The sequence below is a fragment of the Bactrocera latifrons genome, unplaced genomic scaffold, assembly GCF_001853355.1.
Source record: "Bactrocera latifrons isolate USDA-ARS-PBARC rearing strain unplaced genomic scaffold, ASM185335v1 scaffold_64, whole genome shotgun sequence".
Classification (NCBI taxonomy): domain Eukaryota; kingdom Metazoa; phylum Arthropoda; class Insecta; order Diptera; family Tephritidae; genus Bactrocera; species Bactrocera latifrons.
Genome location: NW_017537312.1, coordinates 1,110,550 through 1,124,780, shown reverse-complemented (window position 1 = coordinate 1,124,780; position 14,231 = coordinate 1,110,550). Strand labels below are relative to the sequence as shown.

The 14,231-nt window shown below is 32.1% G+C and overlaps 1 protein-coding gene across 14 annotated transcripts in view; it reads left to right on the top strand.

The window, feature by feature from the left end:
- Positions 1–14,231, top strand: part of LOC108975358 (TLD domain-containing protein 2) — a 186,220-nt gene that overhangs the window by 156,038 nt on the left and 15,951 nt on the right. Inside the window, exon 1 of one of the 14 annotated variants that reach the window (XM_018943777.1) lies at positions 2,832–3,548. The exons of 12 other annotated variants lie outside the window; for them this stretch is intronic. In XM_018943777.1, the coding sequence (XP_018799322.1) occupies positions 3,333–3,548 (216 nt within the window). In that variant the 5' untranslated portion in view covers positions 2,832–3,332. Of the gene's footprint in view, positions 1–2,831; positions 3,549–11,895; positions 12,530–14,231 lie in introns of those variants that run through there. One more of the 14 variants, XM_018943780.1, reaches the window with a different exon arrangement.

The window sequence follows — 14,231 nt, the reverse complement described above, 5'->3', positions numbered from 1 at the left end:
ATATAATTTAATTTTTTTATATTTATTTTTAACTTGTCCTACACCACGGAACAAAACAAATTTAGTACAACTCTTTAAATGTTTTATAACAAACAAATAGCACTTAACTTATATACCCAACACATAACTATCCTAACATATGGACATACATACATATGTACGTACCTATGCGCAATATGTCATTGTTTATCTACATGAAAATTGCGTTGAAAAAAAACATAAAAATTTTTATCATGTACGAACGCACAAACGACCATTGCCCTTGACCAATATATGTACAGTATGTATTCATATGTATGTACATGGTTTTTGTGTTCACTCAATTTAATAAAAACAAATAAGTTGTTGTTATATTTTTGAAGTGCAAACAAAAGCAAGCAACATCCGCTTAGAATGCAAACTTCCTCAAATTGATTTGGTGCTAATTTCTCAACTAAACTTTGCAAGCAAATATAATATAATTTACACATGCTCACGCAAACACAAACATTAGTATGTAAGGAACTTCATAGAGTTTTGAGGCCACTGAAAGAAGAGTTGATTAGAAAATATCTTTCTAAATGTGATCTGCTGGCAAGAAATTTGAAGAAATAAGTTATTTTAAAAGCAATTCGTATTGAGAGGAGAGCAGATTGTACATAACATATAACACTGTTTGGAGTACCTTTTTTTCTGAAAATCTAGCAAACAAGCCAGGATAGCTTGGCAATATACCATGATATCTCATATAACTCCTCAGCTGATTGACCAGTGCAGAGGAAAATGTCAAAAAAAAAATTAATTTAAAATTAACGCTTTAAATGCGTTATTAGAGCATTTCACTAACTAAAAATATCAAAATAAGAAAAAATTTCAAACATCAGTACGCACTAAGGTGAACTAATTTTTTTACAGCTCAATATCGCCCATTATCGAATTAAACTGTGTACTCGCAACCAAAAAAAAAATGCTTTAAATAATATTAATTTGTAAAAATTACAAAAATTGTTAACTATTTATTCAAGAATTTCGAACGCATGCGCCCGGCCAACGCCATAAATAATCACGCATACGCCCGGGGGGCTGCGCGACATTTATAGTTAGCCAATGAAATTGGAATGAAACTGTTATACACAGCAAACCAAAAAATTGCTGAAACCACTATAAATAGTTGTTGCTGCTGCAAAACTATTGCAGTTTAATTAAATGGTAATTATTTCAGACCGTAAACAAGCAAGAAACTATTGTTTTAATTACTAAATCAGAAAAAGACTGTTATTTTCTTAAAGCTCACTTTTTACCATTAAGCTACAGGCCTGCATTTACTCTGCCTACATTGTATAAGCAAGCGCTGAGCAGAGCTATTGTCGCACTCGCCGCTAAAACCGCAAGTGGAGCAGGTTTAACCGCTTGCTCGACAAGCCACCCGCCTATTATGGTCGAACAATCGAGTCAGCATTCCAACTCACGCGCCACAAACGGCTGCAGTTATTTGGCTGCACAGTACAGCAAGCTTGTGGGTAATAATGCAGCTAAGTGTTGGAAAAAAATTTGAACGTACACACCCAACTTGGAGTTATAAACGTTGAGAGTTATAAACACTCGCGCGATCAACAAACGTGCGGCTCTCTTACGCTGTCATGTCGTCTCTTGAAAACAAGTAACCGGTACGGTGTATTTTATGTAGCCGCTAAACACTCGCATCTACAACTCGTTATTCGTTCGTTGTTAAATGTAGCTAGTTGGGTATCTCATTGAGTAATTTGATTGCTGCTCCCCAAATATGTAGCGCTCGCCTCCACATATAGCTTTTGAAGTGACTCCGCTCTTTACCTGTTTCTCACATGTTGTTTTCTCACTCTCTCTCTGCCTGTTTACTAACTATGCTTGTATATTCTTTGTACGGCACTCGCTGGCGGCGTTTCGCACTCGCTAGTACTTGTTGGTGCAGACAAAAAATCGCTTGTATATTTCTTTGGCCATTTGAAATCCAGTTCACGTTTCACATCATTCGCTAACGCGTTCAACTAATTGTATGTGCGCTGTTCCTCTTTGGTCGTATCAGCAACGGCTTTGACCCCACTACGACTGCAGCTCCTCCACGTAGCCCATTGCTGAGCTCATCGAAAGAATTTGACACCGACTCGTTATAGTTAGAAGGTTCCTATTTTCACTGTCAAATGCTGTAGAGCACAGAGCGGAACGTTAAATTGACAGCTAAGCACAGCTGAGTTTTGCATTTTTGTGGTGTTTTCTTTTAGTTTTTGGTGTGACCAATTTGGTGGTGGTGTCACAAGTTTCATTGCATAAAATCAAATCAATATAATAGCAAATTTGTTGTAGCAAATGAAAAATAATGATTCATAACTTGTGAAAGAGTTGTTATATTTGTTGAGGCAACTAAAAATATACGATTAGTTACGCCCAACAACAAAGCTAAGTGCATGTTGACGATGACTACGTTGGAAAACTACGATACTGTGCAATCTAAAGCAGACAAAGTGTATAAATATCAATATTAATACGAGCAAATTGGTCACAAGACCATGAGACCGATTGATAAAATAGTGTAAAACACAGCGAAAAAGAAACAGTAACGAACGCAAACCGAGAATAAAGGCAAACAGCTAGCAAATCAAATTTGATGTGTGTAAAAACACGAAACAGCATAAGCAACACACACAAACACAGAACTAAACAAGCCCATAAAGCCAAAAAAAATAAAAAAAATAAACAAATCGTAAACGCACAAAACACTGTATGAGAGAAACCAGAGTAAAAGCAAATGTTGCAGTGGAGCAATGTGACCCAACCATTCAAACGCACAAGGTAACTTGACACAATTCAGGTGCGTTCAAAGAGAAAATATAACCAGCTCAATTAGAAAAGGCAGCGTTTAATTTAAAAAAAAAAATAAAATAATTTAAAAACGCATTCGCTTGGAGAGAGAACTTACGCGCCTAATAGTGAACACAAGACGCTCAATTAGACAAGAGAGACGCTCAATTTTACACGCGCTTCAGTACCAAACACAACGCGCTCAAATAGCACGTACAACTCTCAAAGCTTTCGTAAAGCTTTTTTCGCACACATACACAGAGCAGTCTCCATTTTCACGCTCTGTTTATCGTGCGTGTTCGCATTTGTTTATAAACAATAGCACAAAGCGCACAGCGCGAAAACTCAAGGGAAGCGACGAACCGCTTGCGATATTAGAGCTACCTGTTGTGCGACCACTAACCTTTCAAAGGTGTGCTTATCAGCCACACAAGTTCTCTTTGAATTTTTGTTTTTGTTGGATTTTACAATTAACTCGGAAGGAAAACAGCCATCTTAATTAAAAAGCCAGCAACATGTGGTTTGTCATTTCCTTGGTGGGCTGCGCGGTGGCTTTGGCGGCAGCCGGTCGCAAATGGGGGCGTTGGTTTTATTTACGTTATGGTCGCAACTTTTTGCCGCGTTCCATGTTGACGGGAAAAAATCGCGCACCCACGCCACCACCTTCGCCGACAAAAGATGTGCAAAGTGTTGAGGGGCTGTTGGATGAGGGTGGCGAAATGCATGAAACGGTGAGTGTTGTCAAACAAAACAACAACTACAGTTAGATAAAAGTCGTTACATAGCATATATAGTAAATAAATCTATATCTACATATGTACATACATGGATGTGTTGCCTGCCACGCGGGTTTAATCAAATAGACAAACGTGATCGGTCAGCTGTCGCTTTAATCAGTTGTTTGCATGTGGCAACAACAACAAAGCGGTATAATTAGCATCTCTCGACAGATAACAGTTTGGCACAGCGTTTTCTATGGAATTGTTTATGCAATTTGTTAATAGTTCATATTAAATTTGTTGGTGCTAGTGAAGATTAATGGAGATTCACATTTTATGTGCGGTTTACGGACATGTCGGATCAGCTGTTGCGTAATTTTTATTTTATATTTTTAAATTTAGTCTCAGCACGTTTGCTGGCAAATTAAAAAATATGACTAATTCTTTTAATACATATATTATTTTTCGGCGTATATACAAACATATATTACGTACATATGTACATCTACATATATTAACCAATTGATATTAACGAGAATACATTTAAATTAGACAATATTACAATAAAGCAAGGATTAAAGAAAGCTTTTGTGAAACTGTTTAAAAAACAATGAAGTGATGAATTTTCAATGGAATATGTTATTCACCCCGAAAAGGCTCACATACATATCCAAAAAGTCAATATTCAGCGTGGGGCTTAGAAATAAAATGGAAGTCCATACTTAGATATACTTACTATCTTATGCGAACTTGGAAGAAGACTTCTTTTGTTAACAGAAAAATACCAAAATTTTAAATAAATAATGACTGTTTTTTTATTTAGTATTTTCACATCTGTGTCGCTCTGTTTTGATAACAATCTCTCGGAAAATAATACATGGTACAAGTATTATTTATTAAAGGTGTAGCAAAATATTCAAAAAAAATCTTGAAATGCCAACAAATAATTAAATGTTGACTAAACAGCTCTCCTGCCACACTCTGCAAAACATACATATTTTAAACAGTCTGGGCCTGTGCGAGTCGCGAGTGAAACAAAACGCCGCAACTATTTAGTTAGTAAGAGTAGGAGATAACTGATGAAAGATAAATATAGTAAAAAATAAACTTTCACGCAAGCTAATAAGCTAATAAATATTTGTTCACAAATATAAACAAAGTAGTTGGAGATTTCATGCAAATTTGAATACCACGTGAGTCGGCGGGCAATACAAACCGGGCATATGCGCCTCTGACTGAACGTTTCAATGAGAAAAATCGCTCGCATGAAGTCAGTGTTAGAAAAGCATTTTCAACAAACACTCGAGTTGATTGCTAAAATAGATTGCTGGCAATGAATCGACTCGCAGACGTGACTTGTTGCGCCGCTTACTGCATGGCGGCGAGTTGGCATTGCAGTTAAAGCGCACACCTCAAAGGAAAGCGTAAAATATCAATTAACTCACGACATGTTTTAATTTCTGTACAAATGTTTGTGCATCACCCATTTAAAACAACAAAAAGAGCAATAAAAAAACCTTTCAACGAAACATTGCGTCTAAATAGACGACCGCCAAAGTTGACAGTTAGTAAAATAGATGCGGAGAAATATGAAAAAGAATACAAAATAAATATAAATTGTCAATATTTAATATCATCTTGCTTCCTTATTGCGCTTGCTTTTGCTGCTTCAAATGTTTAATAGACTTCTATGTCTTGACAGCAATTATGGAATCTTAAACTGACAGCCACTCATTAATAAGTGTGTGAACGTGCACTTATGTACATACATAATATAATTATTATAGATATTATAATACTTTACTGTCAATTATGTTCAATTGCTCACTTGAGGTCTCTTTCACTTTTTTTCTACTTATACCCAACATTTTTAAAACATGAAGCATTTTCATAAAACCATGAATAACGCATTGGCCTGTGCCTCTTCGCTCTCGTCAATATGCGCACAAAACATGCTCATTTCAAACATCCACAAAAAATGAAAAATAAACTCAACGATGCTTGTCAATAAAATGAGACGTAGCCTATATTGAGTTCAATGAAATGGGTGGGTTTCGAATGCACACAAACAGGGCGACTCATGGAATATTTATGAGTTTGCAAGTTAAATCATACAGATGAAAACCAGATAAATAAAAAATCAAAATAAATAAAAATACATATATGTATGATGTACATTTTGAAGTACATTTTTTTACCCAAATCAAAATATAATTATGTTAATTTAACAAACAAACGATAATGAGTGCAAATTTAAATAAACAAAAAATTTGCTAAATTAAAAAGTAGAAATATTATATGAAAAATCATCTTGCTTTTATTTAATTAATTTAATTAAAAAGAAAAATAATGAACAACGCAATTTTATAACAAAAATTCGTTAAATTGATTATATTTAACGAAACTAAATAAATATAAAAAAAAGGTTGACAAACATAGTTAAATTAAAAGTAATAATATAATTGTATGGAATATTAAAATTTGAGAGAGTTGTATGCTTAAAACTAGCAAAATATAAATTTTATGTATGGACATATTAAGAAACTAAGTTGAAATAAATACAAAAACAATAATAAAAAAACAAAAACAAAAATAATAAAAATTACCTAATAAAATTAAAAATTATGGAAAATATAAAAGTGATTTTTAATTATATTGCTATTAAAAATGTCAGAAACTATAAGAAAGATTTTTAATTGCTATTAAAAAAAAAGTATGCACTAAAATGAAGCGATTAAATTTTTTAATGTCCATAAATTAATATTAGCATGCAAAAAATACACTACAATCATTACAAAAATAAATAAAAATTAATAAAATTTATACAAATATTATTTAAAAATATAAAAATGTCAAAAAAAAATTATAACAATATAAAATGGTGAAAAATATAAAATATGACTATATACAAAAAAACTAATTACCAATTCATATATAAAATAAATTCAAATAAAATATAAAATCACGTGAAATAAAAGCCCAATATTAACCAAATCACAATGGCTTAAAATGTAAACAAAGATATTTTACTTAACGAAATCTTATAAAAGCATTATAAAGTAAAATTTGTATTCAGTAATAACTAAAATATTTATCGACAATAATTTAAAACAGTAGTAATTAAAATAAATAATAATTAATATTATGTTATAATGGAAATAAAAAAATTAAAATAAGTAATTAAACTTTAATTAAAAGCATTTAAGAAATCTAATTGTAAAATGTTTAATGTGTTGTAGTTTCAAAATAATTTTTCTTTTTAATGTTTTTATTACTATTAATCACCTTGTAATGGAAAATTGATTTCATCATTTAAATATGTGAAACTAATTGATTTATTGATCGATTTCAATGCTATTTAAAAATAGCACATATTTGCATATACCATACATACATATTTATATATTTAGCTGCAATTAACTGACCAATGGACTTTTTATTATAAAAAATAAGTTACCAGAGTTATGAGACGTAGAGGACGTAGAGAGTATCTACTTTGCTATTCATCGAAATCATGAAATCACACTTGGTCCAAGTAAATACATATGTATGTATGCAATAAGCCGGCTTCGAAACTATTAGCATGTGTATAAGTGCCGCCAGCAGATGCAGCGCGGCAGCACTGTTGCTGCGATACGTTGCGCACCTCGGATAGCAACAATCACTTCGGCTGCAGCGTCTACCGTAGCTTACAGCAAGGCTATTTGCACTCTTGTCTTCCGCATATTGGCTAAGTAAATACGAATATGTGGCACACAGATTGTTGGCGACGCTGAGTGCAACTCGTATGACTGCATTTGTATGTATGTATGTAAGTTTGTGCTTGGAGACAGTTTTTTGCTCTCTGATCCTATTTGTCTCGCCTATTATGGCAGCAGTGTATCAAATTACAGTTAACGGATTTTTATACTGTAAAAATCATGTTTTCTCCTTTAAGCAACATTTCTCTCTGCAATCTCTTTACTCTTAATGCATTTTTCTATTATTTTTTTCATTACCTCGTGTCTTAAGCCTTTCACCTTCATTATGTATGTGTATATGTGCATATTCACCGTTATATAAAAAGTGCATTATTGTGCATATATGCACCATTTAGCACATTCTAATGTGGTTTTGTTGGTGTCACTTTAATGCGCGGATGTGCTACTTTGTGGCAACAGTTTATAGCTGTGCCTCTCTCTTACCAGAACGTTTCACAAGCAGCATTCCAAACCAACAACAATCAAGTTAGCAACACGAAAGTTTTGTTCAAGCCTTGTCAATATTGTTCAAAAGAATACATAACTTTACATACAAATATATGTATATTATGTATGTATAACATATAATATATAAAACTCAAAAATATTTCGAAAGGCACTTTATAATGTTTGCGAATATTCGAAGTGAGCACAAGGTAAATATTTGATGCATGAAGCGCTGCAAAAAACTTATAAATAGAAAATTAGTTTGTAAAATTATTTTCAAAAGAAAATTATGTATATTTACCATAAACAATCTGTGTGTGTGTGTCGATGGTGTCGATTTTGCTCATTTCTTACCTGTAAAATCACTGCTTTGCGCTCAATAGACAATAAAACTAGTTGCTCGTGAATTTCGTTTTGCGCTGAAATGTATGCTACATCTAAACACATATCACTTTGTGTGCTATTATTTTGCACGCAAGTATGAATAGCGATTTCATCTAACTGCGTAACCAAATTGAACGAGTTTATTGATTCTATTAACGAAATCAATTGTTGACGGCGAGTGCGAATGTTTCATCGGCATGTGAAATGTATTTTAGTCATCGATAAAGATCGTAAATGCTTTATTATTGCCTAAAGCCTTCATGTGCCACAGATTCATATCTATTTATGACGAATTATAAATTTTAACACTGTCAATTTGGTTATTTCATAATAATATTGTTGTTTGCAATCAGCAAACTATTGTTTGAAACCAATATGAACTGGATCGTCTTCACATGCGCATTAAATTACTTACATGCACATACATATGTACATATTTTTTGTATAATCACATAATTTTCCTCACAATTAAACGAACTAATGAAGGTCCACCGACAAAATTACCCTACAAATTATGTAAAGTTCGCCAAAAGGTTTTCAAAAATATTTAGGGTTGAGCTATGGGCAAATCTGAGTCAATAAGTCGAAACCACATAAGTCGACTTCAGCAATTTTTAAAGTAATTTGTAACTTTTGTACCTTGAAGTATTCGCGCCTCGAAAAAGTTATCCAAATTACTCGGACCGTTTCATCGTTTCAGAAACAGTCCTTCGGTAATAATCTAATTGAAGCAAAAAAACTCAAATTCAAATGTGCTTTACATTACATTTTATGAATCCTCACGAAAGTCATCATTGAATCTGTCTCATTCATCAGAATCGCGGTTTCCACAGTTCTTACATTGTACGAAATCGAAGAAAGCTATTTCTAGCACTAATTTAGAACCGGCTAGTTTTTAAGTATCCTTTTACCAAAATTAAATAGTGGAATTAGCTTGAGGAACTTGTTTTACTTTATTCTGCAAAGTAGAACATCCTCCAATTCCTCAGTTTGTACAGCACAAGATTGTAATTATTAATAGAACATCTATACTTTGGTATCGGTTCGACTTCTTCTCAAAAGCTGAGCACGTAGGCATTTAAGCGTGCCTCCTTCGACTCGCTACTTCTTTTGTAATTGTGCAGCTATCATAACAGCGAAAAACTTAACTGAAGTGCCTCACTGAAGTTCGCCTTCGATTGAGTAATCGCTGCCGTTCGTGCAGCCTCGGAAACATAGCCCTCCGAGCAGACTGTGGCTTTTTTTCGAAGACAGGCGTCTTCAAAAATCCACACCAAACTAGTTTGATGAGTTGAACTCTCTCTAGATTGATAAACAATGCTTGGAACCTCCAATGGAAAGTTTAAACTAGTATAACTAGCGACTGTTCGTCCGATTTGTGGAGTCCACAACTCTTCTCTTTTATGAAATTTCAAAAATCCATACAAAAAATCTGTTAAAAGGTCTCAAATGGCAATACGTTAGAAGCTGCTTTGTGACACAACTCGTCTTTTGTTTCTCTTTTACTTTTGTATTTGTATTTGTTCTCTTTTACTTTTTTCAAAGAATTTACTTAATATCTGTCTTAACGATGACTAGCTGTGCTTTATTTCGTAGTGAGTCAGAACTTATATAACGGTTTCGAAAAAAAATATATGAGATTTAATAATTATTATTTTGCTGAAAACTATATAATTATGTTTAATTAACTAAAGCGGAAGCGATTTTTGAAAAACAAATTGTTTACAAAAGCAAAACAGATTAGAATGCGCACTAATGCAGCTTCAGACTATCAGACATTCGTCTATCTGAGTGTTTGCCCCCACAGCGCTTTGCCCTCATTTCGTTTTTGCAGTCTTTAGCATTAGCAGTCGTGTATTCCGTTTTGTTTACGTTTGACTCTGCCTTTAATTTGATTTTGCGTGCTTTACAAAACTCATATTTCGCTGTCTCTGTGCTGAAATGTGTTAAAATTAAACGCACTTTGTTCGCTTTTTCCCTTACCTCGAAATTTTTGTGTAAAATTTTCTTCCTCATATTGTCTTGCAACTGTTTCTCAGACAGTTGTGCCAATGAGGAAGCAGTCAATTACTCTTTCTTCCCAAGCAGACCCTCAATTATTAAATCATTTGTTTACGCTTTTGTTTTGTTGTTTGTTGTTGCTGGATTCCATTGCTTTTATTAAAAATAACTTATATTTAAAAATTATGCAAATATTCAATTAAGTGCATAAAAAATATCGCGTGCCTGCCGCAAAGTGTTCCCACATCTCATACGTTTACATCGCACAAAATACTCAAGCAAAATTAAATTAGCTTTTTGAGGACATAAAAAATCAAAATAAATGCCGTTTTGTTGCACAAATTTGTGGCTGATATCTGCAATTATGAATAATTAAAGAAATAACTAAAATTAGTTACAAAATGAGCGAATGAGAATGCTTCAATGGGGGGTAATTATTTTTTCCGAATTTTTGAATTCAGATTTTCTGTTTCAAATTTTAATTTTTTATTATCAGAAAATTTTAAAACGTTTTTTTTTGTAGCTAAGCATAAAATTTTTCCTTTTTAATTCATTTGATTTGACTCTAAAAAAAATTTTCTAACACTATTAGCCGTTATTACGAAAAAGTTTTTTATTTATATTTCAAGTGGCACAAGAACATGTCGTATCATTTAAAACAATCATGCCGTTCAAATCAAACCTTAAACCCGTAATTAAAAATTTGAGTTAAGTTTTAATTAATTTTTTTCAAAACTTATTAAAAAAATTTTTTTTTTATTTCAATTTTGAAAAATTGATTTTCGACAAAAAATTAGGAATATTTTCCTTCTTCTTACACTTCCTATTCCTAATTTTTGGTTTTCGAAAAAATTATAATTTTGAATAAAATGTTATAGTTTAAAACAATTGGGAACATACTCAAAAAATACTTTAAACTATTGTTCTAAAAATATTTGAGTTTCAAACAAATTTTCAGTAATGAAAAACAAATACTTTCAAAACAAATTATTTGATCAATGCTTTTTTAAGCAATAAATAATATAACGAATTACATATATCAGTAATTAAGTGATAAATGTATTTGGTTGCTTAATGGATAATTGTTACCGAACGAAGTAGTACACAATTGTGCTGTGAATAACTCTATTTTAAATTCCAAATATCACACTTAAACTAACAAACAGCGTGGCCATATAATTATCTAAAGCTAATTATAAAAAATATTAAAAAATCTCTGGCTACCAAATTCGCGCACACAACTGCACACCATATGCAAATGTCATAACTATAATTAAATAAAGAAAACAATTGCAATGAGTTGCAAAACAAATAAAAATAAATGCGAAGGCAAAACAAACCGGCAATTTAAAAGGTGCCTAGCACGGTGTGGTATTTAACGCATACTTATTTACATTTTTGACTCAGCAGTTGCAACAAAAAATGTGAATTTGTCAGAGCTTTATGAGTTTTTGTTATTTTTTGCTGCCGCACAACTGAGCGCCATGCTGTGACTATGCCAACGCACACACGCACATCGGTGTACACACTTACGCAAGCCACTAAAGTGCAGCTGGAAATTCTAACATGCGGTCACTTTAACAACAACACGTTGGCCACGTTTTGAGCCGGACAGTTTGTCAGCCGATTAGTCGGTCAACCAGACACGACAGCAGGCCGGCTGCGGAGCCGCTAAAAATACAACAGTTAAGCGTCAGCTGGCGCAACTCGGCGAGAGCCAGAGTTCGCACAAACAGCCTCAGTTCGCACAACACCCTTCATTCGGCTCAAGCGCGCCGATTGAGCAGCAGTTTGTGCTAAATCGTGGAAGCCAGCAGACAGCTTTTGCGAAACGCGCGGCAAAGCGTGTGATCCCCGTTAATTTCTAAATAAATTTAAGTTTTAAATTAGTGTTGTTTTCCAACGGATTGACCAAATTAAATAAAGAAAAATTAGCGAAAATTTTAAAAAGAGCAACAAACGCTCCTTTGCAGCTTCACATGCATTTCTGACTGTGTTAGTGGCACAAATTTCCCAGATAAAAATACAAATACAGAAGCTAAAGATAAAGATAAAAAAATCGGCACTCTACATACTTAAATAGCGTGCGAAATTACTACAAAGCGGCAGCGATAACGCTTATCAGCAATTAACACTTCGGCGGACTCCTTGTTGTGCACTTAATTAAGTTTAAAGTTCAAGCAGATTTTAAGCACAATAATTCGTGATAAATCGCAAACTATCTGCATCTTTGCACTTATTTAAGTATATAGTGTGGTTAAACCGCCATAATTCACAATACTCTGCGGCGCACGTGGTAGCATATAAGTAACATTCATTGAATTGCCTGCGTTCTGTTTATTTCGGCGCTAAAAAGTAAAGCTAACCAGAAGCGGTATAAAGATGTGCGAATTGGTGCTAAATCCAGCGCTGCGGCGTGAGGTAATCACAAAATTTATAAATACACATTTCTGCATACATACGTAGGTAATTTTTTTTATTAAATATTTATCTGCGGATTACCTAATTTAAAAATATTAGAAAATATAAAAATTGAAATTAAAAAAATATTAAACTTTAATATATTTCCTGAGAAATCTCAGTAATATTTTATTGCGAAAATAAATAATATGTATATATTTTTTAATTTTTGTAAATGTGAGAATATCGTAATTTAAAAAAATAAAAATAAATTAATTTTAAATAAAAAATAAATTAATATTTTTCTGAGAAAATGCAGTGACAGTTTAATAATACATAATTTATTTTGATTGTTTTTAAAAAGAAGCTAAAATTTTTAACAGTAAATTTTGAAAAATTTAATAATATTCATAATCTCAGAACAGTTTTTAGAATATTTAAAATATCCAAAATATTTTTATTTATAGAAAACTAAATTGTTCTTAAATTTCTTCTTAAATTTATCTATAAATGGCTTCATCATATTCTTTTCACAAGAGATTTGATTTATTTATATATTTTTCAAAAATTGTTTTTTCAAAAACATACGACAAACTAGTATCCTTCATAATTTTTCACTTAAAGAGTAAAAATTTTTGAATAAATTTTCATTAATTATTTCTTTGCGTAAAATACATATTTACTTCAGAATTTTTTTTTTATCAAAATAAAAATTTTAATATTTTTCTTAAAAACGGCAACAACAGTTTAACGGTTTCAATATTATATATTTTTAATATATTTTGTAATAATATGTTAAATAAACGTTCTTTTTTAACAAAATTATTTGTTTAAAATTTTGTATGAAAAATAAAAGATGAGTTAATATACCTGAATAATATAACATAAGGAAGATATGAATACAAAAATATGGTTTTGATTCATTAAGCCTTTTTAAGAAGGTATCTACAATACAATATTTTTTTGTTTTTGTAACAATTTTGGGAAATTAACTATTTAATAAAACTTTATGAAGTCATGCAAGAAAATTGAAAGGCAATTGAAGCAACTGACTTTTCCTCATACTATAAACGTCTTCCTCCTGTCGTTTTTTAAGTGATCACCAAATTCAGTATAAAATATATTGCTGTACTTACATATATATATGTGCATATATGTATATTATATTTAAATACAACAGCAAAAGCACAAATGTTTGTTCTGCTTTGATTTAGAATTTTTAATTGATACGTGCACAAACGAAAGTCAAGGCCATTTCTCCTCAACCTTCAAGCGAGGTTATGTGCGAACATGCATCTACATGTAAATATGTAGCCATATACATATATATATATATATATTTATATGAAGATATATATTTTATGCATAAAAGTAATGCACGCTTGCGGGCATGAACTTTATTCCGCTGTGATATGAAATGCATAATTCATGAGTATACTCGTATATGAGTTTATATGTATGTATTTGTATGCATTAACGGTGCGTTGCTAAAACTCGCAAATATAAATTACAATTGTAAGGTTGCTCTATATTTTCCCCTTTATACCAGCAGTAAATGGAGCAGAATAAAAAATTGCAATTTGTGTAGTAAATATAAGTGAGTGCGTGTGTATGTTTGAGTGCTTACGGATGTGCATACCCTGCGAGCGAATTCATACCGAAATGTGGCATTATGTTTGCTCAGATTTTTTTTTTTTATATTTTTTTAATTTATTTTTTTACC